Source organism: Antedon mediterranea, chromosome 3 (assembly GCF_964355755.1).
Source record: "Antedon mediterranea chromosome 3, ecAntMedi1.1, whole genome shotgun sequence".
Classification (NCBI taxonomy): Eukaryota; Metazoa; Echinodermata; class Crinoidea; order Comatulida; family Antedonidae; genus Antedon; species Antedon mediterranea.
The window spans coordinates 11,047,118-11,074,218 of NC_092672.1; the positions used below are offsets into that span (position 1 = coordinate 11,047,118).

The 27,101-nt window shown below is 32.9% G+C and overlaps 1 protein-coding gene across 2 annotated transcripts; it reads right to left on the reverse strand.

Moving 5' to 3' along the window:
* Positions 1-1,050: 1,050 nt before the first annotated feature.
* Positions 1,051-17,098, reverse strand: LOC140044868 (uncharacterized). Of its 2 annotated transcripts, XM_072089558.1 has the most exons (16): positions 16,834-17,098; positions 16,048-16,122; positions 15,121-15,149; positions 14,729-14,782; positions 13,868-14,006; positions 12,045-12,211; positions 11,627-11,689; positions 10,191-11,267; positions 9,769-9,884; positions 9,459-9,637; positions 7,125-7,189; positions 6,933-6,981; positions 6,589-6,606; positions 2,714-2,745; positions 1,739-1,780; positions 1,051-1,197 (listed from the first exon to the last, which is right to left on the reverse strand). In XM_072089558.1, the coding sequence occupies exons 1-16, from the start codon at positions 17,006-17,008 to the stop codon at positions 1,177-1,179; spliced, it is 2,301 nt and encodes a 766-aa protein (XP_071945659.1). In that variant the 5' UTR covers positions 17,009-17,098; the 3' UTR covers positions 1,051-1,176. The 2 variants fall into 2 exon arrangements, with proteins under 2 accessions (XP_071945659.1, XP_071945660.1); XM_072089559.1 differs by lacking the exon at positions 6,589-6,606.
* Between the last annotated feature and the right edge of the window lie 10,003 nt (positions 17,099-27,101).

Here is a 27,101-nt window from a genome sequence, read left to right on the forward strand (position 1 = left end):
AACTGTAACATCTTTTCACTAAATGTGCCCACATAATTAACTTAAGATTTTCTTCATTTACATGATAATTCCCCCAAACCTAAGCCAATAGTACATGAACTCAAAATCAACTGTTTTGCAACTTTGTTTTCCTAAATATCACATATCATAAGATCACTTTGAAAAATATTATGGAAAATTGAAGAATTAAATTGTTTGTATCGATGGTGATGGGAAGGTACTAATGGTCCATTTTGGCTACTAAAACTAGTTATGGGTAAAGTAACCTTGGTATATGAATATAACAGCAGCACAAAAAAAGGAAAAAAAATCTACGTCAAAAAATAACATGGCAAATTCAGGTCAGACAGGTATCTACAGGTATCTGGGCAGTAACAAATAATAACCAAGGATCGACCAGTAAATATTGGTCCATTGGCTAGTAAAAATAGTCCTGAATAAATAACAATGGACTATGCATACTACTAGCCCTGCCGCCTAATATCAGATTGAATACTTAGCACCACTAAATGGTAAATAAATACAGTATTCTTACTAATAATCTCATCTTTGCTGGAAGACTTCATAACAATTGAATTACATAATTTCATACAAATATACTCAATGAAAAGTGATATGTTGGTAACACAAATTGTCCAATACAATAGATATGAACATAACAATATTGCATTTGATAGTTAAAACTTAACATCTAATACTATAAAAATAAAAACAAAATAGGTAAAGAATGATATTAAAATGCTTGCTCACTGATTTCGTTTTTACAAGCATAAGAACTTACAATGACATTATGTAAAATGAGAAAACGTGAAAGTGTAAACTTGAATGTACAAAATATATACTATTTCTCTAAAGGTCAATTTACACAGACAAGCAGTAACAGTAAACGGACAAACGCGTAGCTTGTCCCAGATAGGATCTGTATCTATCCTAAATGGGTTTCCACTCAAACACGTAGCTTGTCCCAGATATGATCTGTATCTATCCTGAATGGGTTTCCACTCAACCTCGTTTTGTGTAAATGATTACAGTATAAGAAATAACATAGGTTCTATATTTTTGTTTTCCGCTTACCGTTACCGTCATCTGTGTAAATTGGCCTTCACAAGTTGCAGATGTTTTTGGTCGTAGTTCATCGAGCATAACACGCCTACTGAAGAGGATGATTGACATTTCTTATTCTTTATTTTCTTCCTGCTAAAAATGTAAAACAATTAAAATGTGAGAAACGAAAGGAGGTAAAAGAAAAAAATACAGTTTTTGAGACCCCACAAAGTGTTCCCTTAATAGTGGTTGGCCCGGTAGTGTTAAAAACATTTTTTTCTTATTCATTTCATAGGAGTCTCCACGAAAATCAAAGTGACAGCCATTGGGTGAACTTCAAATTCTGTTTTAGTATTCCTTGACTTGTGATCAAAACCTACATCCACAAAAAACATGTCTATATATGCTATAGAAGCTGAGATACAAGCACAAATCTATATTTTGGGTGAAATTCAAAATTGTCTATTTGGATTCTTTGACCCTCAAAACGTACACTTTGCCACCAAAATCATTTCCATACATGATGTAGAAGCGGGGATATGAGAAAAACCTGTATTTTATGGAGGCCATTTTGAAAATACAAAATGCCGGCTTTCCCCAGGCCATTTAAGCTGGAAATTTTGTTGGTGGATATATAGATGCCATACGACACACATCAATTGAGAAACAGTTGTTTCTAATATGTGTTACTTACCTCTTGTCCTGCATCAAAATCTGCATCTTCTCTTTCACGATACTAAAAAAAAACAATTGGTTTTATTGTAGCTTTAATAACTACTAAGGTCGTCCTATTAATGGCAAACTTGTATGTGTACTGTTTGTATGCATACCTCAGGTTTTACGTATATGATATTAATTAGTAGAACATATATAAACTAAATAAATAACTTATAGTTATTGAAGTGCAAGGTGTGGGTAATAGGTTGCCATCATTTTAAATGCGACTAGAACTGCGGAACTCTAAAGGCCAATTTACATAGATTAGCGGTAAGGGTAAGCAGAAAACAAAAATAGAGTATCCAAATTACTTCTTATGACTATTTACACAAAACTTGAAGCGGTTTAACGGAAACCACTCAGGATAGATACAGATTCTATGTGGGATAAAGCTACGGTTTTCTGCTTACTGTTACTGCTCATCTGTGTAAGTTGGCCTTACGGCAGAGATGAGGCTGCACAGGATGGTGCAGTAGTTTCAATTTCAATTCTAAGATCATTAAAAACACTGCACTTCTAAGATATTGAATTCGCCATGTCAGTGACTTTTAACAAGTTGTAACATACATTGACTTAGTAAATGTTTTCACACATGTCGCAAACCTTGTGAAATCTCGGAAGTAGTATTGACATTCTATTTTTTAAAAAAATGAACGACGAGAAAAGGAAATTTTAAGTGTCACGTTCCGATATTTTTAAACAGGTGTACTGTGATTGGTCAGTTAAATACCAGGACAAACACACATGCACAATATGAACTCAGGACAAAGAACAAGCCTGGTGTGTTTTTATCAATTTTCACAAAATTGCTTTCACACTACATGAAGCTGGTTACAACTTTTTACAAGTTGTTACTTTTTGTAGATGTGAAAATGGTATAAAGCCAATATTAACAATCATTTAAGTAAAAATGGATTACAAATATATCACAGTAGTACAATCATTTTCTCACCTCTTTATTATTTGCATCATCTGGATCTTCAACTGCAAAAAAAAAAGTTATTTTATAATATTATAATAAATAAATAATAAATAATAAAACTAATAATATTAATACACTAAAAAGGATATATAGATAATACTGATAAGATGATGGTTGGTTTTGGTGTTGAGGTTTATGAGTGAATGGAGTTTTAACTTAATGGATAAGATGCTCAGCTACCGATCTCATGGTACTGGGTTTAAATCCTGTCTAAAAACAACTGTACTCCTAAAGATTTAAGATTTGTTTATTTAGAGCATCTTGTGTATGTTTGTCTTGTGAATAGGATTGCCACCTTTGACTGACAGTGACTATCATCGGTAATATGCCTAAATTTAGAAAACTAATGATGTCGTTGATGACAACTATTCTCAACACTATGATAATAGTGCTTAAAATAGATGGGTTTGCTGGTAATTATTATAATAAAAATAGAATGACAACATTTAAGTTAAGTCCCATTGACACAAATGTTGGTACCAGCTACCCCGCATTGAATGCGTGACAATAAATAAGTCATACGTGGCAACTTGCAGAAAGCGAGACAATGTATGACACATGGGCACAAATTGTTAGAATAATTTGTAAACTGTGCGCAAGTATCTGTGCAATGGTCGCAGTTGTGTCATTGCTGGGAAATGTCATGAAGTTCAAAAATAATTTATGATCATAATTTGCGCACTGACTGCGCATACGTCACAGTTGGTTTCTGAATGATACAAACATTGGTTGCCCATGCAGATCATGTGACCTAGCGTGACATTTGTGACATATGCATGAAAATAATGTGGTGCCATCACATGACTTGCAATGTCGTGCATAGAATGCTGAACAGTGCAGACCAAAATGTCAACTGGCCATTTCAAGTTACAATAGTGATGGTGTTGATAACATGCAGGTGATAATGACAATGTTGATAGCAATTGTTTTACTGATGACATACGGTACATCATTGTAGTGATGATAATGATGTGGTTTTTAATATGGCACCTACGGTATGAAGGACGAGGTTCTGATGGTAGGAAACACTACTATGATGATAGAAATAGTGATGCTAATATTCAACCTATGAAGGAGATAAGACTGTTGATGATGTTGATATCATTTGTTCTGATGGTAGGCGTAACACTGCTATGATAGAAATAGTGATGCTAATATGCCACCTATGAAGGAGATGAGACTGTTGATGATGTTGATATCATTTGTTCTAATGGTAGGCGTAACACTGCTATGATGATGGAAATAGTGATGCTAATATGCCACCTATGAAGGAGATTAGACTGTTGATGATGTTGATATCATTTGTTCTGATGGTAGGTAACACTACTATGATGATAGAAATAGTGATGCTAATATGCCACCTATGAAGGAGATGAGACTGTTGATGATGTTGATATCATTTGTTCTGATGGTAGGTAACACTACTATGATGATAGAAATAGTGATGCTAATATGCCACCTATGAAGGAGATGAGACTGTTGATGATGTTGATATCATTTGTTCTGATGGTAGATGTAACACTACTATGATGATGGAAATAGTGATGCTAATATGCCACCTATGAAGGAGATGAGACTGTTGATGATGTTGATATCATTTGTTCTGATGGTAGATGTAACACTACTATGATGATAGAAATAGTGATGCTAATATGCCACCTATGAAGGAGACGAGACTGTTGATGATGTTGATATCATTTGTTCTGATGGTAGGTGTAACACTATACTATGATGATGGAAATAGTGATGCTAATAATGCCACCTATGAAGGAGATGAGACTGTTGATGATGTTGATATCATTTGTTCTGATGGTAGGTGTAACACTACTATGATGATAGAAATAGTGATGCTAATATGCCACCTATGAAGGAGATGAGACTGTTGATGATGTTGATATCATTTGTTCTGATGGTAGGTGTAACACTACTATGATGATAGAAATAGTGATGCTAATATTCCACCTATGAAGGAGATGAGACTGTTGATGATGTTGATATCATTTGTTCTGATGGTAGGTGTAACACTACTATGATGATGGAAATAGTGATGCTAATATGCCACCTATGAAGGAGATGAGACTGTTGATGATGTTGATATCATTTGTTCTGATGGTAGGTGTAACACTACTATGATGATAGAAATAGTGATGCTAATATTCCACCTATGAAGGAGATGAGACTGTTGATGATGTTGATATCATTTGTTCTGATGGTAGGTAACACTACTATGATGATAGAAATAGTGATGCTAATATGCCACCTATGAAGGAGATGAGACTGTTGATGATGTTGATATCATTTGTTCTGATGGTAGGTGTAACACTATGATGATAGAAATAGTGATGCTAATATTCCACCTATGAAGGAGATGAGACTGTTGATGATGTTGATATCATTTGTTCTGATGGTAGGTAACACTACTATGATGATAGAAATAGTGATGCTAATATGCCACCTATGAAGGAGATGAGACTGTTGATGATGTTGATATCATTTGTTCTGATGGTAGATGTAACACTGCTATGATGGAAATAGTGATGCTAATATGCCACCTATGAAGGAGATGAGACTGTTGATGATGTTGATATCATTTGTTCTGATGGTAGGTGTAACACTGCTATGATGGAAATAGTGATGCTAATATGCCACCTATGAAGGAGATGAGACTGTTGATGATGTTGATATCATTTGTTCTGATGGTAGGTGTAACACTGCTATGATGGAAATAGTGATGCTAATATGCCACCTATGAAGGAGATGAGACTGTTGATGATGTTGATATCATTTGTTCTGATGGTAGGTGTAACACTGCTATGATGATAGAAATAGTGATGCTAATATGCCACCAATGAAGGAGATGAGACTGTTGATGATGTTGATATCATTTATTCTGATGGTAGGTGTAACACTGCTATGATGATAGAAATAGTGATGCTAATATGCCCCCTATGAAGGAGATGAGACTGTTGATGATGTTGATATCATTTGTTCTGATGGTAGGTGTAACACTGCTATGATGGAAATAGTGATGCTAATATGCCACCTATGAAGGAGATGAGACTGTTGATGATGTTGATATCATTTAATAATACATTAAATTATCAAAAAACAAGTACTAAAAGGGACATAATAAAATAAATAGTATGTATAGCAGATTAGTTCATCCACAAGCATTAAGAATAAGATAGGGAGTGATGCCTGGATCCTACTGTCTAGCATAACCAACACTTATTATTTAATACATTAGAGAGGTTTCGCAACGTTACGAATACGATAACCTAAGCCAGTAAAAATCTGTTTCGCATGGCAACAAAATATTGAGGGTGCCATCCAAAATATGACTGTGGTAAATCTGAACGAAGTGTGCAGGTAGGCCTACGTGTGTTGCTTGGCTGCCTAGAACTAGCTTAACATCAAAGCGAGTGAGGACTTGAAAAACTTTTAGTAAATTACTTTCAATAAATCTATAATTATATTATAATCATGAATCATTCCTGATTCGAATGCAAAATTTGCAAAATAGATCAAAAACTATACTCATTTTGTAGATACGAACATGAAATGGGGATTAGCTAAAAAAAAATCAGTTTTCGTTATCGTATTTGTAAGTTTGCGAAACCTCCCTCAAAAGAATGCCAAAATAAAATGTTGTAAATGCATTGAACCAATGAAAAAAGGTAAGTTGTATGAACATACAAATACTATATGTCCTGTAAACAATAATTAGTTTTAAAGACAATACTATTATTACCCAATACCACTACTGTTGACTAAAGATGCAACTGATTTTTTAAAGAACTAACATTTTTAATGTAAAATTACAAATATCCGAAAATAATATTTACCAAGTTTAAATATGCCATCAAAAAATCAAAATATATTATATACAATTATGTAAATCTGTTTAAAAACTGTGCAGTATATGAATAAAATGAAATAAACTAAAACTTACCATGTACTTGTACATCTTGGTTATGCCCTAATGCTTTCATAGTTTAACCAACCGATCAAATAAACTTAAACTTACCAGTTACTTGAACTCTGACATCTTGGTTATGCCCTAATGCTTTTATAGTTCAAGCCACCAATCAAATAAATTTAAACTTACCAGTTACTTGAACTCTGACATCTTGGTTATGCCCTAATGCTTTTATAGTTCAACCTACCAATCAAATAATCAAAAACTTACCAGGTACTTGAGCTTGTACATCTTGGTTTTCTTCATTTTCTTCCTTATCCTAAAATAAAATAAACAAATAATTAAAAATTAATTTAGCTTTGCTTCAGGAATTATATAGTAGCTCGAGAAAAACATCATTTCCTCATGGATGTCAAATCTTATATTTCACCTCTAAGCAGGCAATATTTGTATAATACTTACTGCTTGTCGTTGACGTTCGTATGCATCATCAGCCTGGTTATTATGTTCCTCAGCTTCGAACATTTCTGTAAAATAAATAATAATAATACATTAAATTAATGAAAATCTATTAATACGAACAATGTACCCAGGCCAGCTAATGTTATACACTTTCATCTTTCACCTCATGAAATTATTTGCCCCATCGCACTCATAAACATTCATTATTCATTTTGTATACTAGATGGTACGCGAGCGAGCGTAACAAAACTGGCGATTTCAAATGTACGTACCGCAGGACTATAATACATTGTCGTTTACAGAAACGAATAATAGACACGATGATTTATGTAGTCAATTAAAATTAGCACCCTGGGAATTACTTCCGAAGGAGAAACTTATCACAAAATGAGTCCAAATTTTTTATTTGGACTCATTTAAAGAAACCCAATTTGTGTTTTGTATGTAACATTAGGGTTGAGGGATGGGAAAGCGGATAGGTACAAAGAGGAACAATTTTTAAATATATTCTTTATCCACTCAGTAACGAAATATTTTGTTCATGTTTTATAGGCCTATCAATAATATACCTCTAAATACAGTAAAACATTTGCGATTTAATACTTTGTTAAAACTGTCACTGTCATAATCGATTGAAATATTAAAGTACATGTCACGATACACCCCTACGACGTTTATATTATTGGTAATTATTAATTAATACAAACGTTGAGAAGGAACTGTGTTTATATATCTAACAGTAGGGCCTAACCACAATCTCAGTAATAAAGTTTATTTGTATATATTTTTATATTACATCTAACAGTACGAACATTCACAGTAAGAAATGTTCGATTCAAATGAGGACCAAAAATAGTTAATAGGTATTTACAGTATTATTTACGTTTATTCTCAAAGGGCCCATATATTTACCTACCGTATGTGCTAAACCAAGGGCTCATAAATTCACCTACTTGTGTTAAACCAAACTCTGGGATGTTCCATTCATCGCAAATCAATACATTTGTATAATCGTATATTAAATCTATCAAAATAGTATTTTTTTAAGAAAATCGGCCTGTCTTCAACATTATGATGCTGTACTCTAGCTATTCAACCAGTTTTCAGCTATTAAAAACAATTATCATAGGAGGAGATAGGAAAATGCGAAGCCTCCTCGCATTTTTGTGGCGGGTATTTTTCAAGATGGACATCCATTAGACAGTGTATACCACGATCGGAAAACACCCCTATTTGGGGAAAATCGTTGAACCTAAATTCGTTTTAATCGTCAATAATTATTTATCTAATTAACTTAATTTAATTAGTAAGCAGGGTTACATCAGGTGGTTAAAATCAGTACCGAAAGTACGAACCAACTTTATATACCATCAAGTAAAAATTCTAGAAGTAAGGCGCGATTTACCGAATTTTGCTCTTACGTAAATTTATATATAGATATACTCTCTCAGAATAGATACTTTAAATTAACCATCATTTTAGACATTTGCATTGTTTTAGATTGTTTATAACATTTTTTCCTCCTTTTAATTGCGAGTCTCAAGTTTTAACTTTCTGTATTGTAACATTGTTATGCAATCATGTATTGTATGTTGATTATGACCGAATAAATGAATGAATGAATGAAAACCCATCTAACTTGGTTGCTTTGCAATATTTGAACTACGACGATAGAATGGTCAGTTAAAACTGGATTAAGATGTTAAAATAATAAACCAGAAAGGGTACACAAAAACTTTAAAGTAGAATAGTATGTACATGTTATCTCAATTTTGCATGGTAGAAATGCTGTGAAACCCTTACATGAACTAAATGAAACAATGTATGTTTCAACACTATGACATCTCATATTCAGTGGACACTCCTATTCAGGGGACACTCCTATAAAGGAACCACTTGTTTGTCTCCCTAATACTGTATACACTATATATATATGTTGCGCGTGCGTACAACTGAGGACTAGTGCTGTTCCGCCGTACCACGCCGAGAATGTTAAAGAGTCGTTATCCAATCGAGTTCGAACAATACCATGAAAGCCCCAGTGGTCTAATGGTTAGGACATCTGCATATCAAGCAGGCGGTCCGAGTTTGAGTCTCGGTTGGGGCGACTTTTTCTCATTCTCACAGATTTCCTCATCTTTATCGTTTCAAATTAATTAATTAAATTTCAGTATATCACCGGGCGGTTTAGAATTAATGTTCTTTGCCTCTTGTGTTTATATATATATATATATATAAACAAATCAGTATATGTGTGTAGGTTTTGACAAATGTCATAATTCATCATCCAGTTTTGGAATAGGTGAACTCTTTGCACCAACATATTTCACTTACCTTGTCTGCGTTGTTCTTGTTCTTGTAAGTGCCTTTCTCTTTGCTGTTGTAGTTTTTCATTGTAGTCCTCATCTTCTTCGTCGCCTTCGTTGTCCTCATCCTCATTGTCTTCTTCATCCCCTTGTTGTGGTTGAATGGCAACCTGTTGATCCGCTGCTTGTCTTTGATCTTCTCTTTGTCTAATCATAATAATTGTAAATGATTTATTTAAAGATTGTTTAAAAAAAAAATTTATTCCCAGGATTTTTTCAAAAAATGGCAAAAACTCTTAAAAGAAATTAGCAAGGACAAGATGTCCTGGATCTCTTACCTAGCTATAGCATTCTTATCGACAGGGTCATCGTCACTATTTTCCGCACCATTGCCACCATTCGCAGCTTTAGATTCACGTTCATCGCCTTCAACTCTTCCATTACCTTCGTCTTCCTACAAACACAAACAGACTTTCAGTCTTAAGAAAGATATTTAGACATACATTCATAAAAGTGTTTGTACTAGAGCTTGCAGTAGACTAGTGCCGTAGCCACAAGAAAAAAAGTGGTGCGGTGGTTTCAAGAAAAAAAAACAATAAAAAAACAAGGCAATAGGTTTGTCAAAGGTCTCAAGACAGCAATGCATTTGTATGCAAACTTTAAATACAGTTAGCATGACCCTTCCTTGTCAGGAAACACTGTTATCAAGGGTACCCTCAACTCAACACCCCATCTTTAGGTAATATAAAAGTAGACGTACCTGTTGATAATTGTTAGGGTACATTTCTTGCAGTCTCCTATCTGCTTCTTCTGGATCTAAACCTTGTGCCAGCATTACTTGTCTAGCTCTTTCAGCTGCCATTAGCTTCTCGTCCCTTTCTCGCTCCCTCTGTCTTTTCTCATCTCGCTCACGTATTCTCGCTTCTCGTTCAGCAAGTTTTTTCCTGTATTCATCAGCTTTCTGTCCGTCATTGATCTCATCCTCCTGCTGGTTCCCGTTTATTGCATTTGCATCTGGTTGTCTGACATTACCTTTGTCTTCATCCTCATCCCCATCTTCTTCATTTACATTTTCATCTACTTCTAACTCTTTTTGTTGACGTATATGTTCAAGACGTTGTTGTCTATAATCTTCATCTTGGTCTCCTTCATTCCCCTCCTCCTCCTCTTCTTCTTCTTCTGCCTCCTTCACAACCTTATTTTCATCATACTCATTTCCTTGTTGACCTTCCTCTGCAAGAACTCTTTGCTCTTCTCTTTCCCTCTGCAGCTCAAACTGTTGTTTTTCTTTTTCCTTTCTCACTCTCTCTCGTTCTTTCTCATCAACATCCATTTCTTCATCATTTTCCTTGTTCTTATACTTTCCTTCTTTTTTTTCACTCTCATCATTTTGTTCTTTTTCTTCTTTATCTGGAATTAGTTCTTGGTTTCCCAGGAAATGCTTTTCAATTCCTGGCAAAACTGGCACCTTTGCAGCTTCATTAGCTGCAGGTACAATTTGATTATCTGGTATTCTAAACTGTTGCTTCTGTCCTAAAGTATTCTTTTTAAACTTTTCGTAATAAATCTTAAAGTCATTTCCATTTTCCTGTTTCTCTTGTTGTCCAAATTGTTGCTCTTGTTGTCCAAACTGCTGCACCTGTTGTCCAATTTGCTGCTTGTTTACGCCAAATTGATTTTGTTGTTTAATGGGGTCTTTTGGTAGTCCCTGTAATGGTATTCTTGAGTCTAGTGTTCCTGGTTTTTGCTCCATATGGCCCAATTGTTTATTTTGCAAAACCTGTTGCTGTTGACCTGCTAAATTTGGATTTGCTGGCTGAATTTGTTCAATTTGTTTCTATAAAACAATATCATTTTAAAAATATAATGTTGATTTCTTGTGATGTAATCAGCAGTTATTGGGAATGATCACGTTGTAAAGTTGATGCTTATATGTATAATCTCTAGAAATTTAAGAAACCTTTGGGCAGCAACATCAATCAATGGCAAACAAATACTGTTTGAATAAGGTTCAAGTTCTTTTTCATGCACATTCACATTTTATACATTAATGGTCTGTCTACACCATCAAACTTAATGTGACAAACAAATGTGATGTGCTCAAATAAGGTTATGATATGAAGTCATTCTGTCCATATTGGGCACATCATATTTTTTGTCACATAAAGTTTGATTAAATTTAAATGAATTTCTTACCTTTAGGTTGATATTAAGTTCTGATAATTCTTGCATTTGATATTTCAGCTTATAATTCTCTTGCTGAAAAAAAGAAGAAACAATTAAGGTACTGTACCAATATTTATTAACTTAACCCGGCAAAACTACACACTACTGCACATTATAAATAACACATTTAATTTTTCAAATGACATATTTAATGCAAAAATCAAAATTCAATCAAGATTTGCCAGTGGGTTGGAGAACTCAGCCCAACTGAACCATTAACTCAAACTAACACAAAAAAATGTTGACATACTCACAGTTGAGTTAAACATATGAAAAACTTTGAATTTAGTCGTGCATGAGGTACGAGTAATAGTTTTTAGCATTACTGCGATGAGAATCCTTTACATTTACATTAAAAAAAAAAAACAGTTTAAAATGTTTTTTTTACCTGTTGGGCAACAAGTTTATGTTCGTTGTCCATGTTTAGCTCAGCCACTCGATCCCTGTCATTCTTATGGTACTGAGCCTGAGCCTGGATCGCTTGTATTTGTTGATTGGCTTGACTGTTTATATTACGAACTCTGTCATTGTCTTTTTGCAGCTCTTCAACGGTTTCTAAAGTGATAAAGGAAATGCAACAAACAAAATACATTTCTCCGCAAAACATTGACATTTTGTTTTTACAGATACAGATTCATTTATTATCCAATATAAAAATGGAAATTACAGTGCTCGAAAATGCCTAAAATTAATAAATATAAGAGGGACTTTTTAACAAATGTTTTGTTAAAATGTCTTATCCCAGCTGGTAGAACGATTACTTTTACTGGTCTAGTTACTTACAGTAATACACAAAACAATAAGGCATTTTTGACTTTTGTACTTAATAATTATATTAAGTACATTGAGAACCTCTAGACCACCGAGCTTATGCCAATGGTTAGCTTCAAGCCCAAGCAGCGGGTACTGCACCAAAAGGATGACATTTGTATTTAACTACTGTGGATTACCTGTAGTAATCAATTCTATAAGAACCTATAGTGGATTCATACAATATTACTAGTGATTGTATTATAGAAACTATAAGACTCAATTTTGACCTATAGGATTTTAAAAGACAAACTCAGAATCATATTAAAGGATGTTATAAAATCCTATAGCCCAAAGCCAGAATCCTATGGGATTTTAAAAAACAAATTGAGAATCCTATAGGATTTTCAAGGACAAAAGAATCCAGAAGGAGGAACAAAATATCAAGGAAAATAGCGAGTGTTTGAATAAGTTTATAACACACATATTATTTTGTTTGTAGCTAAATTGAAATAAACACTCTCAGAAAAGTGAATTAAAATATTCATAGAATTTACATATATTTGGTTAAACAGCTTAAAATCTTTCGACACAAAACCATCATCAGGCAAAAAAAGAAAAAAATATTGTGTTGGCCACGCCCGACCGACTCTAAACTGACGAAAATGAAGGTCAGCATTTTTTTCCCTTTGTGAGCCAAACAGCAATTGTGAAACCAATAAATGGTGGAAAAATGTTGCCAAATTGGCGAATATATTACATCTCCGCCAGACGTGTCAAAAAGAAGCATGCAACGAACTGTGAATCAATCACGTGATAACCAGAATATGCGTTTATCAATTTTGGGGGGATCCAAGTTTTAACTAAATAAACGCTTTGATTACACAGTGGTTGAGACATGTTTTTAATAGTTATCTAGCTTAGTCCAACTTCGCAATCGATCGATGGCTGGTGGGGAAGTTCCTCGCGATAAGAAATTGGCGAAAAAGGCTCATTTTAATATATAATTTTTATATCTTTAATGCCAGTGTAATTACGTATGGATAAAACAATTTAAAACTCAATGTTTTTCATCTGAAATAATATATTAACACACGCAATGTAGCAAATGTCAAACGTAATGTAACACGAAATAGTTTATTTCGATCTTGATTGTTTTTTACTTTAAAAAGGCCCTAGGCCTATGCTTAAAAAATCTAGGCCTACAGTATTTAATAAACTTTTGTTGAAACAATAGTTAAAGCTAGCATGAGCCTAGGGTGCTATGAAAAGTGTTTTTAAAACACATTTTTGGTCTGGGAAAAAAAAAAAATTTAATACCAACCTATCCATTTTTGGGATTTACCCAAAACATGGTTAACACAATATTTTTTTTTTGCATCATTAACCATTAAACAACATTTATAATATATAATTGTTGGAAAAGTGCGGTAAATCAATAAATAACATAAATATATTTACCTTGTAAAGTTGCAAGATCTGCTTTTAATTCACTAACGTTTTGCTGATGCTCAAACTTTTGACGTTCATGATCTCCAACCAAGTTTTGATGCTCAACTTTATGTGTATCAAACTCTGCTTGAATTTCATCATGACGACTCTAGTGAAGAAAAAATATAATAAACATTTAATATAGAAAATTGACTTGACATTGGCTATGATGCGATTAAGACCTCATTTACACCTACAGTTCGATTTAGGCCAGCCCAGACTCGGCAATTAATAAGTGTAAAAATCAGGTTAGGCCGACCCTGGGATTGTCTCTCAAGGTGGGTCCAGGAGAGGCTTTTACTTTTGGGTTAGCTTGTGCAGACCAATAGCTTAAGAAAATAAGTAAATGAATCCCATGGGCCATTGTTTGGAACTCAAGTGTAAACAAGCAAGATCAGGCCCTGATTTGGAACTGATCCTGGAGAGGCCCAAGACTCAATCGTAAGTGAAATGGGTCATTCATACTTTTGTAATGAAAAAATGTAAAGGTTTGTTGATATAGATACCACAATCACTTAAATAAATCTAGTTTCCATGGGGAATAGGCACATGTGGGTATCGACAGGAATTATGAGAGGAGATATACAGGTTTATTTATATACAAATAATGAAGGTTTGAGTTGAATGGGTAGAATACTTGGAATGATTGAGACTGTTGATTAGAACAATATGACAAGTCATGGTGCAGATCAATTATGGTGTCGATCAATTATGGTGTCGTATGAGAATTGCAGTGTGCCAAGACTATTGAATAGAACTATTGAATAGAACCATTGAATATCACTTTTACCATTCAATGGAATGTATTCCAATTTACTGTATTTTACTTACCTTAAGCATTTTATGTTGTGCATTTAAGCTATTGTATTTATTTAAAGATTCTTGCTGGAAATAAAAAAAAAATGTGTTAGAAAATATTTTTTACAGAAACAGTTGGTAAACTGTACAATGAAAACATTCAAATGAGTCGGTACGAAGCCTTAGTGTTGTGTTTGAATTAAATTTACATAACTAATTATGTCCAGAAGGCCTTAATATAATACTGGTGAAAAATATCGGTCCAAATTTGTAATGCTACTTAATATAGATCAATAAAAAATCTTGAATCTTTAAGAAAATGGTATGATACACTTTGTACATGTATTACAGTAGCTCATGGATGTAACGTGTGCATAATGTCATGGTTGCTGCCACAAAATAGCCACTAGTGTAAAAATGCTTACCTTAAGCTTACTCATTTCTACATCATTATCTAAAAACAAAAGAGAAGAAACCAAATTTAGAATTAACAAATTAATTCTCATGGATGCACTAATTATAATCTAAACATTAAAAATCCCCCTAACTTCTTCAATTCACTTCCTTCCATCATTAAGCATTAAAAAATATATTGATTCCCGGTGAGATAAATAACATTGAAAAACACTAGAAGCCTATTGCATGGAAGGCAACAATTTTCTGGTTAAATGTAACTGTTTAATGTTTTTTTATTGGTAAAATCATGGTTATTTTTTTCGGCAATCATTATTTTTATTTATTAAAACTACAATACCAGTGGTCTAGTCAAAGTTTGATATCATTCATCTTTATTTTCATGTTTTGGAGGAAAATGCATCTTCAATTAAAGCTATAACCACCAACTTGCAATTAGTGAATTGTGATGTCAAAGAAGTTGTTGCCAACTTCTGAATTAGGATTTGTAATTCGCATGTAAAATGATTCAATATCATCACTACACACTCAACACTTTAATTCTTACGTAAGCCCACACCTCAAATTCTTTGGTCAATGGGAGGACGAGGCAAGATGAGCTTTAGATAATACTATTACTATGCACTTGTTAATTGTTTGACCCACTATACGACCCCCGTATACTGACACAGGGGTGCGTCAAAAAACCTAGAAGGTACGTCACATCAATGAACGATGGTGTGTTAATGTCCGTCACTTTACCACTAAAAATATCATAAAAAACATGGTCACAGTGCGTCAAAATGGGTGCGTCATGGTCACCTAAAGGTAGGTCACATTTTTTACGCACAGGTCCGTCATGGTATTCATAAGGTATGACGCATATCGGACAACTGACGCATCTCTCCCGGAGTCGTATAGTGGGTCATACAATTGACAAGTGCATTACAACCACTCACCTTCTTTTGTACGTTTATGATCAGATTTCTCCTTTTGCAAAATCTTTTCTAACCGTGATCGATGTTCATATACAACTGAAAAAAAAATTCTTAATACATTACAAGATCCTCCAACAGTATCAGAGAGCAAAATGAAATTCAGATTAGGCCCTCTAGGAGGGATTAGGGATATAGTTGAATTTTTTTTTTTTTAACTAGGCCTACAGACAGTAGCTACTACTTTGACCGTCAAAATCCTTATCTCTCTGATCAAACATAAATTGTTTAAATAATAATATTTAATTATTATAATATTTTTATTCTTATGCAATGAAATTTATCCATAAAAAAACGTTATATCACTTATATCAATCAAATTCAAAGCTCTGGTTTTAATCAAGTACTGAAAATACCTTTTTTGAAATTTTTATCATTCAAAATCAAATGAAAAAATGTACTTAGGCTAGTAAATTAAGTAGTAGGCCTAGAGTCGTACCAATAGTACTAATATTAATAACTAAACCTTTTAAAAAGGCCTAACAGTAACACTCTGTGACTAGGCCTAGAGGCCTAGGTAGGCCCTCTAGCTAGTTAGGCTAGGCCTAGGCTATTCGGTGAAAAAGATAAGGAAAATTGTTAAAGAAATTGAAAATATTAAAATAATCTTTAGCTAGGCCTAGGCCTGGTCTTTCTTGCCTAGCTCTCTATAAAGTGTGCCCTATGATTGATTGATCCCTCCTTTATATGAAAGGCCACCCTCCTAGGCTAGGCCTAGCTTTTGACTCGGTAACTGGAGCATCGGAGTACCTTGTAACTGGGCTGTGAGTGACTCCTGTTGCTGTTGGTACTGTGTGGACCTTGCTCGAGCTTCTTCTAAAGTATTTCGTAATTGATAGTGTATAAAACATCCATAGCCAAAACAAATAAATACAAATACTATAAAAATTGTTTGGGGCATGCTTTTTGTTCGTCTAGAATGCATGATGGATAAATAAAGCCAAAGTACTCATCAAAATACACAGGTTTTATACAGCGTCTTTCCCAGGGATTCTTGTATAAATTTCAACCATTATTGACGGTCACTCTCACACAGAGCAGATTCAATGAAAACATTGTACACGTTGACAGCAGAGGTCATAGGTCATACTTAAATTGAATACTACAGTACTGCACATGCGTAAAACATATAATAGCTTTTTCTAAAAACTTTTTAAAACATACCGTGAGATTTCGTTGTAGGCTAGCCTACAGAGTAGTATATTTTTATGATTTGTATAAATCGTATTTCTAAAGTGCTATAATGCAGAAACTCATAGCTTTAATTCCGCCCTGATATTAGACAATATTATATTTATTCCTCTTATTATTATTCCGTTCCATTCATTTTATTTTTTATTCTAAATTTGTTGTGCTTTTCTTTCTTTTATTTACCCAAAAATAAATTATAGGCTAAATACTGTAAACATAAATAAAAACAACATGGTTAAGAAAATCAACCAATATGTTTGCATATCCGATGTACAGTATGATACTAACATAATAAATAATTTTAACAATTCTGTATACAGTTTAAAATAATGTTTAACATTTTTGGGCAAATAAAGATTAAATTTATTTATGTATTTCAACAAACAATAAAAATAAAATTAAAATAATTATAATTTATAAAGATAAAATAAAGCACAAACCATTTAGAATCAAAAATTAAATAAATTAAATTGGCCCTTTCAGCAGAAAAGATAAGAAAAAGGAAGTAACTAAGGTTTGCGGCACCTGTGAAATAAAGTTGAGAATGTTGAGACTTTATGCTACTTTTTTTTAGAAACACGTGTATGCACATTTTAAATATCTTACTACACTTATTCTATGTATTTATTTTCTGTGTTTCAAATATCAAAATTAATGTGTAGCATGTATATTGAATCTAATTATCTAACTCAATTTAATTAATAAACAGGGTTACATCAGGTGGTTAAAATCAGTACCGAAAGTACGAACCAACTTTATATACAATCGAGTAAACATTATAGAAATAACGCGCGATTTACCGAATTTTGCCCTTACGTAAATTTATGTAGATGATGTTAGGTTACACCACAAAAGAGAAAAAAACACGTGTATCGCAACCCTTAGCCTACTTTACATGACGATTGGTGATCTTTATCTATGTCATGTGTACTTTCATCATCATGATCAGAGTTATGTTCCCACGAACGAGCGATCGATGACAAATCGTAACACTGCCTATACGATTGTTGAGATGTGTGATATTCGCAAATTATTTACAAGTTGGATTAACACATAGAACATGAGTGTGGAAACTGTTTGATCGTTTACAATTATTGATTATTAAATATTATTGAACAAATGACGTAGTTTTTCCTTATAAGGAAAAAAGCTTAAATTATAAAAGCTATTGTCCCAAGTGTTAAAGATTAGATAACTGTAAAATCACAATTACATTTGAACTGTTATATATTGCGTAATTCTGTTTGCAGGAGTAAAATTTGTTCAGATGCGCGCAAGGAAAAGGAGAAACAGGTGATTGATCAGGTACAATCAAGTATAAAGCAAAGTGACATTGGGAGCGCATGTTTGTTTGTTTATTGTTTTTTTATATTTTTGTATTTAGAACTTACTATAAATCTAATATAATATAATTTATATTGATCATACATTCCAATAATTATCGATCTATAGTTTCCCCTATGTTTCATAATTTTTGGGATTTTATTTGTGTTACACGAGCTTGTTGAAAATAAGCACTTTCTTATCAGTGGGGGGATAGTTCAAATTACACAGTAAAATCTCTATTCTTTTGTACACAAATTTGGTAAATAGAGAGGCATTTTAAAAAGCTATGAAAAATAAATAGTGTGGTAAAAAATGTTATCAGATGACTAAATATAGGTAATATAACTTGAATATTACATTTCTGATATTTTTATTCAACTTCAGATTTTTATTTTCATGCTATGGCAAAAATTATCCACCGTATATCCACCATCTTTTTTCACCGTCTAGGGAGTCACCAGACATGTTATTACGTTAGGTTAACTACCTAACTACTGAAAAAAAGTCTTCCTGGTTTTTATGGACAATTTTGCAAATTTTTGTATTTGACCATATTAAGGGAAATTCATGTTTTTTCGTCTCGATTTCTGTTACAAATATTTGATTTATGTACAATTAACCAATATTATATTTAAAATTCATGCCTGTACCTAAGATTTAATACAAAATAAAAATAAAAATATATTAATAATAAGACACATTGTACAGATACAGATTAATCTTATTATCCAATATAATGGAAATTACAATGCTCATATCTTGGCTTTACTTAAGTAAAATTTAATGGAAAAAAGAACAAATATGTTGTTATAATTTCGTACCCCAGATGGGTATAACGAGTACTTGATGGTAATTATTCGTCTGCGCATTCACCGTCCTCATCCTACCACTACTAGTACTGAGGATAACGGAGCCGCTAATGTGGTGATGGAGAGGATGGTTGGTGTCTTCCAATATGGCATGGAACACATCGGCAAGCCGTTCGCTGTAGAAAGAGTCAAGCGTTTGCACAGACGAACCAATTTTTCCCCCCACTCTACCCAGCTCAATTCGGTATTTATCCCCTTACTGATATTCCCAGCCCAGCCCAACATACAACATCCCCAAATAGATAGCATCACTATAAAATATTCTAAAAATTAACAGTTACTATTTTATTTTATTTATTTATTTTTATTTTCAATCTTTCTACATAGCAAAAAAAAAAACAAACATATAAGTATAACAGGAGAGTAGCGGAAAAGCAAAAGTATAAAACTGTCATCTTGTGATGTGCTTGACCAGCCCCTGTCAACTTGAACGATACAATAAAACCGACATTTAACAAATTTAGAAAAATACATAGAAAAATATGGTATAATAAAATGTTAACAAACGTGTTATAAAAATGCAATTGCTATCTGAACAATCTGATTGTGTAAAAGTTAAAAATTCTGATTGTATAAAAGTTAACAATTTTGATTGTATAAAAGTAAAAAATTCTGATTGTATGAAAGTTAAAAATTCTGATTGTATAAAAGTTAAAAATTCTGATTGTAAAAATGTTAAAAATTCTGATTGTACAAAAGTTAAAAATTCTGATTGTATAAAAGTTAAAAAGTTAAAAATTCAGAGAGGTACAATCATTAAAAGTCTATAAAATGTTGCTTTAAACTGTGTTTAAACTTAAAAAACGACTCTCCAATAAGATTGTTTCTGAATGTAGCACCAAGTTCTGAAAACATTTTAGGAAACTGTACTATCCCTGAGTATTTAAAAGCATCAGTACGAGCTCTACCATGATGAAAGGTGAGTATATCTAGGTGTCGGTTATTAACTAAAAAAGAATCAACATATTCACTAATAAAATCAGATCGTGGAAAAATTATTATATTTGAAATGAATATCATGTTTAAGAACTCACGCCTATTCCCTATATTATAACGTTCAGTGATATCTCCGTGAATACAAAGTAACGATAAGTTAATTGTGACTACGAGAAAGTTTAAGCTATCAGCTCTCTATTTTTGAGTTACCACCATTTTCTCGTTAATCCAGCAGTCAATCTTTAAACATTCATTATTTGTATACTAAAAGACGGAACTGAACAACATACTAAAATTAGTGAAACATGTTAAAGACATTTTAGAAATGAAAGATGAGCAGAACACATAACCAGAATGACAATGGACAAATGAATCACAGAATGACAACTACGAAGAAGGTGAAGTGACGACATCAAGAAGAGAGATGTCTGTGAGTACTGCGAACTGTCGATTGCTTCACAGAGAAGAGAAATTGGAAAATTAATGCTTAAGCAGTGGATTACATTTCAATGATGATGATAATATTACATTGTATATTATAATTTTAATACATTTTAGATAGAGAAATATTTAGGGAAAACATTCCCACGACAAAATGTTGATAACCTGTATTCAGAATAAACCATCGATTATCAATTTAACCGATAACCGATGTTTTGTGTTCAGATTATCTTACAACACAATAGAGTTGTTAATTGGTATTTGATGTTTAATCGCATACAATAATTCTTGTACATTTAATCAATGTAATCGATAATAATGCCATATAGTAAGGTGGACAATGCGACCAAAGTTATTTTCATTTTCGGTCAATGCAAAAAGGTAGGTATGTAGCCTAGAACATTTTCTGAATTTGAGCGCTTATAAAATGGTAAAATGGCGTTGGGCGGGACGCCTTGCAAGAAGGATGACAACAGGTGGGCAAAACGTATGACAGACTGGCAACCAAGAACCGGCACAAGAAAAAGGGGAAGGCAGAAACGGCGATGGAGGGACGACATTACAAAGTATGCAGGAGGCACCACGTGGGCGAGGATAGCACAGAACAGATGGGATTGGCAGAAGCATGAGGAGGGCTACATCCGACAGGGGATGATACATCTAAACTTAACTGAAAATCACTAGTCAAGATCCACAAGATTACGCGCGCGTACAAAAGCCACGCGATTTATATTATTTAGAACGTCGTATGAACGTCGTACGTGTAAAGGCCCATTCACACTAGGACGATAACGATCGACGATAAATAGACAAATGTGTATTTTTTATACATAAAACAAACGAAATATAAAAACTTTTCATTCTAGAAAAGGTAAAGGTAAAGTCGAAACCTAAGCTAATGCTAACGGCCGTGGTGCCCATCTCCATTTCTTTAGCGTTTGAGCCAAACTCCACTAAGTGTGTATGTTTGTGGGGGGGGGGGGCTACGCCACTCCTCCCGCCGCACAAACGAGTCTGATTTACCTTCCCAGTACTGTTTACATACCGGTACCCATTTCTATCACCTGGGTGGGGAGGAACAATGTGGATAAAGAAACTTGCTCAAGGACTCAACACTGCAGTGACCGAGCCGGGGCTTGAACCGACAACCTCTTGATTGCAAGTCTAACCATTGTGCCACAGTGCTCCACAATTCTAGGACTATAGTATAATTATTATTTATGTTGTCTTTGATCCAATCCAATCGTCCAATCAAATGACGTCATGATTAGTAAGAGCAATAATATCGTGACAATACAACGATGTTATTGTTTTTATTTATCATGACGTCATTTGATTGGAATTTTTAAAATATTATTTTTATCAAAGACAGCATATCATATAGACCTAAAACGAAAACCTTTCTAATTTTTGTTTTTGTTTATGTATAAAAAATGCATGCTTATATATTTATCGTCGATCATTATCGTCATAGTGTAAATGGGCCTTTAAGCTTGTGCCATGATCAGTGTGACGTGCGCGTAAAAAAGACAAGCCATTGTACCATACAAAAATACACATACTGACAATATCTAGATTGTTATACTTTTTAAAGTTTTAGAGATTCACTCAACTTATTATTACATAACTAATTTTGAATACATTGATTAATTTGTAATCAATCCATTTTTGTTTCTCTTATGTTTTTTCATACTGTACATAAACACCATATGCACCGAACATAAATTCTAAACCGCCTGGTGATGTGCTGACAACTAATTATATAATATAAATATATATTTCTTTTTATAAATTAAGTTTTCCATTAAAAAAAAAATTGTGTCTATTGTGTACGGTAATAAAGAACAGAACGGCACCATGTTATAATTACTTACAAACATATTTTTACTGTTTTTATTACAATAATCAAATATTGATAAAAGTTTGCGGTACACCACGTATTATATAGTTATGAAAATAAATTACGTTTCGATCAAAATACTCATGAGGACGATCAAAGTAGCCTATTTTGATCGAAACTTCGAGAAACTTAACAGTTCTTTTCAGAACTAATGTGGTGTAGCGCAAACTTTATATCAACATTTGATTTCGCCACGCAAACCTTCAAACAATAATAATCAAATGACGTTAATCCAGGATAAAAACGATAAGAATATTTCTATAAATGTTTGTAAAATAGCCCTAGTCATTCATCAAAATAAGTTAGGTGTATACAATTTGATTCTCAACGGAAGTACGTAACTTTCCAATCACAAGCGGTCATCGCGTCATGATTGGTCAACTTACTTTATGATGAGGTAACGTCCTTAAGCTTGATTTCCACTACTAGGACGCAACGAAAAAACGTAAACGTGACAAGCAACAGTTCGAGTAATCTATTGCTGTGATTGGTCAACTCACTTACGTGGCGTTACGTCCTTGTGTTGCGTCTCTAGTGGGAACCAAGCATTAGTATTCACTATAACTTCGATGGAAAACATTTTGTTTTTGCCGTTTTCCTGTAGTATAGAGGCAAGTACACTCCTAAACTAAAATAGAAAGTTATAATACGCAATTCCGGCCGGACAAGGATCAGAACGTGTCCAGTTTGTGACGAAAAAGGTTAAAAGAAGCAGGTGTTTTGATCACCAAAAAATACAGGGTAATCAATAGGCATTATAACGAGTATTAAACTAAGTGCGATTAGTCTTGGTTTGGGGTGTTTCCCGATTTCTAGAACTAATAGGCTGCTATATGAAAATGATAACAATGATTGATGATCGCAACAACTTGTTAAACAAATTTCAAAAAAAGATAAAAATTACAATCACAATTCGCATAGTGTAGTAACAGTAATTATATCAATATTGAAATGTTTTAGTAATTAGTTTATTAATTTTTTATTAATAAAAAGTTATTTCCCAGACGGCTCACTTTCAGACTACTATCGATTAACGGATGTTGATCGATCAGAGATTTAGCTTCAGATTGATGTACACAACAATGATGTATTTTATTACTTGTTAGTTGATGCATTATAATCCTTGATCGATAAATCAATAATTGTAATCGATAATGATGCATATAGTACGATGGACAATTCGACAAAATTCATTTTCATTTTGGGCTCAAAGCAAAAAGGTAGGTAGAACATTTTTTTAACATTCAAAGTAAACACGCAGCGACACAAAGTTGATGCTATTATTAGCATTGTATGAACGACGTGGGTATGTTTGTGTCAGTTCGCTCGAGTAAAATCATAATAACAATGTAGGCCTAAATGTGGATGCGCTGTGTTAGTTTACGTTCGCGTAAAAACGTCATGGTAATAACGTATTCGTTCACGTTTACATAGAAAAGCCACGCTACTAATTGGACCCTGTTGTGTAGAAATTTGCGTATAGAGACGTCATGATTATAATATGAATACGCTGTGTTAGTTTACGTTCGCGTAGAAATGTCATTCTAATAATTTGAATACGCTGTTGGTTCACGTTCGCGCAGAAATATCATGATAATAATGTGAATACGCTGTTAGTTCACGTTCGCGTGGAAAATTCATGCTAATAATGTGAATACGCTGTTAGTTCACGTTAGCGTAGAAAAAACGTGCTAATAATGTGAATACGTTGTGTTAGTTTACGTTCGCGTAGAAAAGTCATGCTAATAATGTGAATACGCTGTGTTAGTTTACGTTCGCGTGTAAAAGTCGTGCTAATAATGTGAATACGTTATGTTAATTTACGTTCGCGTAGAAAAGTCATGCTAATAATGTGAATACGTTGTGTTAGTTTACGTTCGCGTAGAAATGTCATTCTAATAATGTGAATACGCTGTTGGTTCACGTTCGCGTAGAAATATCATGATAATAATGTGAATACGCTGTTAGTTCACGTTAGCGTAGAAAAAACGTGCTAATAATGTGAATACGTTGTGTTAATTTACGTTCGCGTAGAAAAGTCACGCTAATAATGTGAATACGCTGTGTTAGTTTACGTTCGCGTGTAAAATTCGTGCTAATAATGTGAATACGTTATGTTAATTTACGTTCGCGTAGAAAAGTCACGCTAATAAAGTGAATACGCTGTGTTAGTTTACGTTCGCGTAGAAAAGTCACGCTAATAATGTGAATACGTTGTGTTAGTTTACGTTCGCGTGGAAAAGTCGTGCTAATAATGTGAATACGCTGTTTTAGTTTACGTTCGCGTCGAAAAGGCATGTAAATTTAAAGGCTTATTAGAAATTCAAAACCCCCAATTTTTTAATCAAAGATGAGAAAATCTGAGGAAGCCGCACAATCGAGATTTAAAAAAAGGCAAATTACAATATACGGATGAATTTTAATAAATAGGCTACTAAAATGAATAGAAGCATAAAAGCCTCCTGCATTGATTTATTTGAAGAGTAAATATTGGATTTTTGGCTAATTGAAGTATTAAAAACTAATGTACTTGGCAACAAAAAAATCAGATTTTTCTTCAGATTTGTAAAGTGTAGGCCTAATCAATGAACCAATTTTCTTGAAATTCAATAGGAATATTTTGTAAGTATTCACACCAAAATATTCATAATAATAATAAAAAGTTGTGGACGTTACCAGTATCGTACAAACAAAAAAGAAGCAAGTATTATATTTTTATTATTTCATTTCCAAAATCACAATCAAGTACTATGCTCTACTATACCATGGAACAAACAACAAGAGTAAGAAAACCATTCTAAAGCATTTTATAATTATTTTAATTTTTGCTCTCTTTTTTAATGAAATTGTATAAAATTCAAAATATATGGTATTTACTAAAAGAAAGAAATACAAATTTGCGACGTGTATTGTAATGCATTTTATAAACTGTAAATATGTATGTATATATACCTTTGTCGTGGGTATATAAGATGCATGTATGAAATCATGCATGTATGCGAATATATGCACATGTGTGTTTGGGTGGGTGTACATGGACATATTGCTATTGTTCAGAGATAAATATAAAACAAGAAAAATGTTAACAATTATTACGGTACATTGTAATAGAAAATGTTTGTTTTTTAAGTACATTTTAATTATTAAGGTTTTAGGCTAGATATAGAGAAAAATAGCAAAATAAAAGAAAATTATGAAAAAAGATGGATAATGCGAGAAATATAAAAGTATAGATGTTTTACGAACATAGTAATGATTGAATTATTTTTGATCATATAAAGGATAGGAGAAAATAAAAGAAAATAATTTGGGGAAAAATCAGAATAACATTATAATATATAAATTAGAAGATTTATAAAATCATTGTATTGTTCATTGGAAAATGAAATGGATAAAAGTAGTGTTTAACGCCACAAAAAAATCATCAAGTACTATACTTAGCAAAATTCTATTTTGCTAAGTATAAATTAAATTAAGAACACAGAAACTGAGAGAAACACTTGGTTAAAAAATAAAGAGAGCAACAGTGTTTTATTTATTATTTCGGCCCATATTGAAGATAAAAATAAATCGATATTTCGATAAGTTTTTGTGACGTCACCAATTGTTTGAATTTCCTGAAAGGCAATACTATATTTACATCGAAACATTCAGGATAACTTGAAAATTGTGACAAGAGTAACAATTTGGCCATTATCCCACGGCCTAAAAGTGATCAAGAGTTTAATTAAATTTAATTGAATTATGGTCCGGATTGCCTACAAAAATGTATAGAGTCATTGTAGCTATAATACCATTCAGTTGTTTGAATTTGATAAAGATCCGTGTAAAATTAGTAATATTAAAAAGTGGGCCAGAATTGGGATCCTGGTCCGCATGATTACACAATGTATTGAAGTCTTATAATATATCTATCTGTGGTTTAAATGTGTTAAAGATCCGTCATTTAGTTTAAACGATAAAAATAAATAGATGCAAAAATATAACCTCCTTGGGGGAGGTAATAAAAATAATACAGAGTGTAATATTAACATTTAATTTTACATTTTTAAGTGAAATTTTTATTTTTGGTTCCGATCTTCTTTCGAATTGTGAAAATGCTTTATTATTTTATTATGTACAACAATTTCTTGTTAATTCTGGAAGATTTAATTGATGTTTCTGTTAGTTGTTTTAAAATGTTGTATTTGTTAATCTGAGGCGCCTTGAAGCTAAGATGGTTCCATCTTGTAAGGCGCCTCTGTGTAATATACTGAATAAAAAAAAAAAAAAAAAATATAATAATAAAGCTAAATAAAAATTATAATAAAAGATAAATAATAACGATACTTAATTTATTATTTTTGTACAAGTAA

Bases quoted from the DNA above. Each gene is read 5' to 3' on its own strand.
- LOC140044868 (XM_072089558.1), bottom strand. From the start codon at position 17,008: ATGCATTCTAGACGAACAAAAAGCATGCCCCAAACAATTTTTATAGTA. The intron at 16,123-16,833 runs GTACTCCGATGC...TTTTTTTTTCAG, and splicing joins ACTCACAGCCCAGTTACAAG to TTGTATATGAACATCGATCA. The intron at 9,885-10,190 runs GTACGTCTACTT...TTGTGTTTGTAG, and splicing joins ACCCTAACAATTATCAACAG to GAAGACGAAGGTAATGGAAG.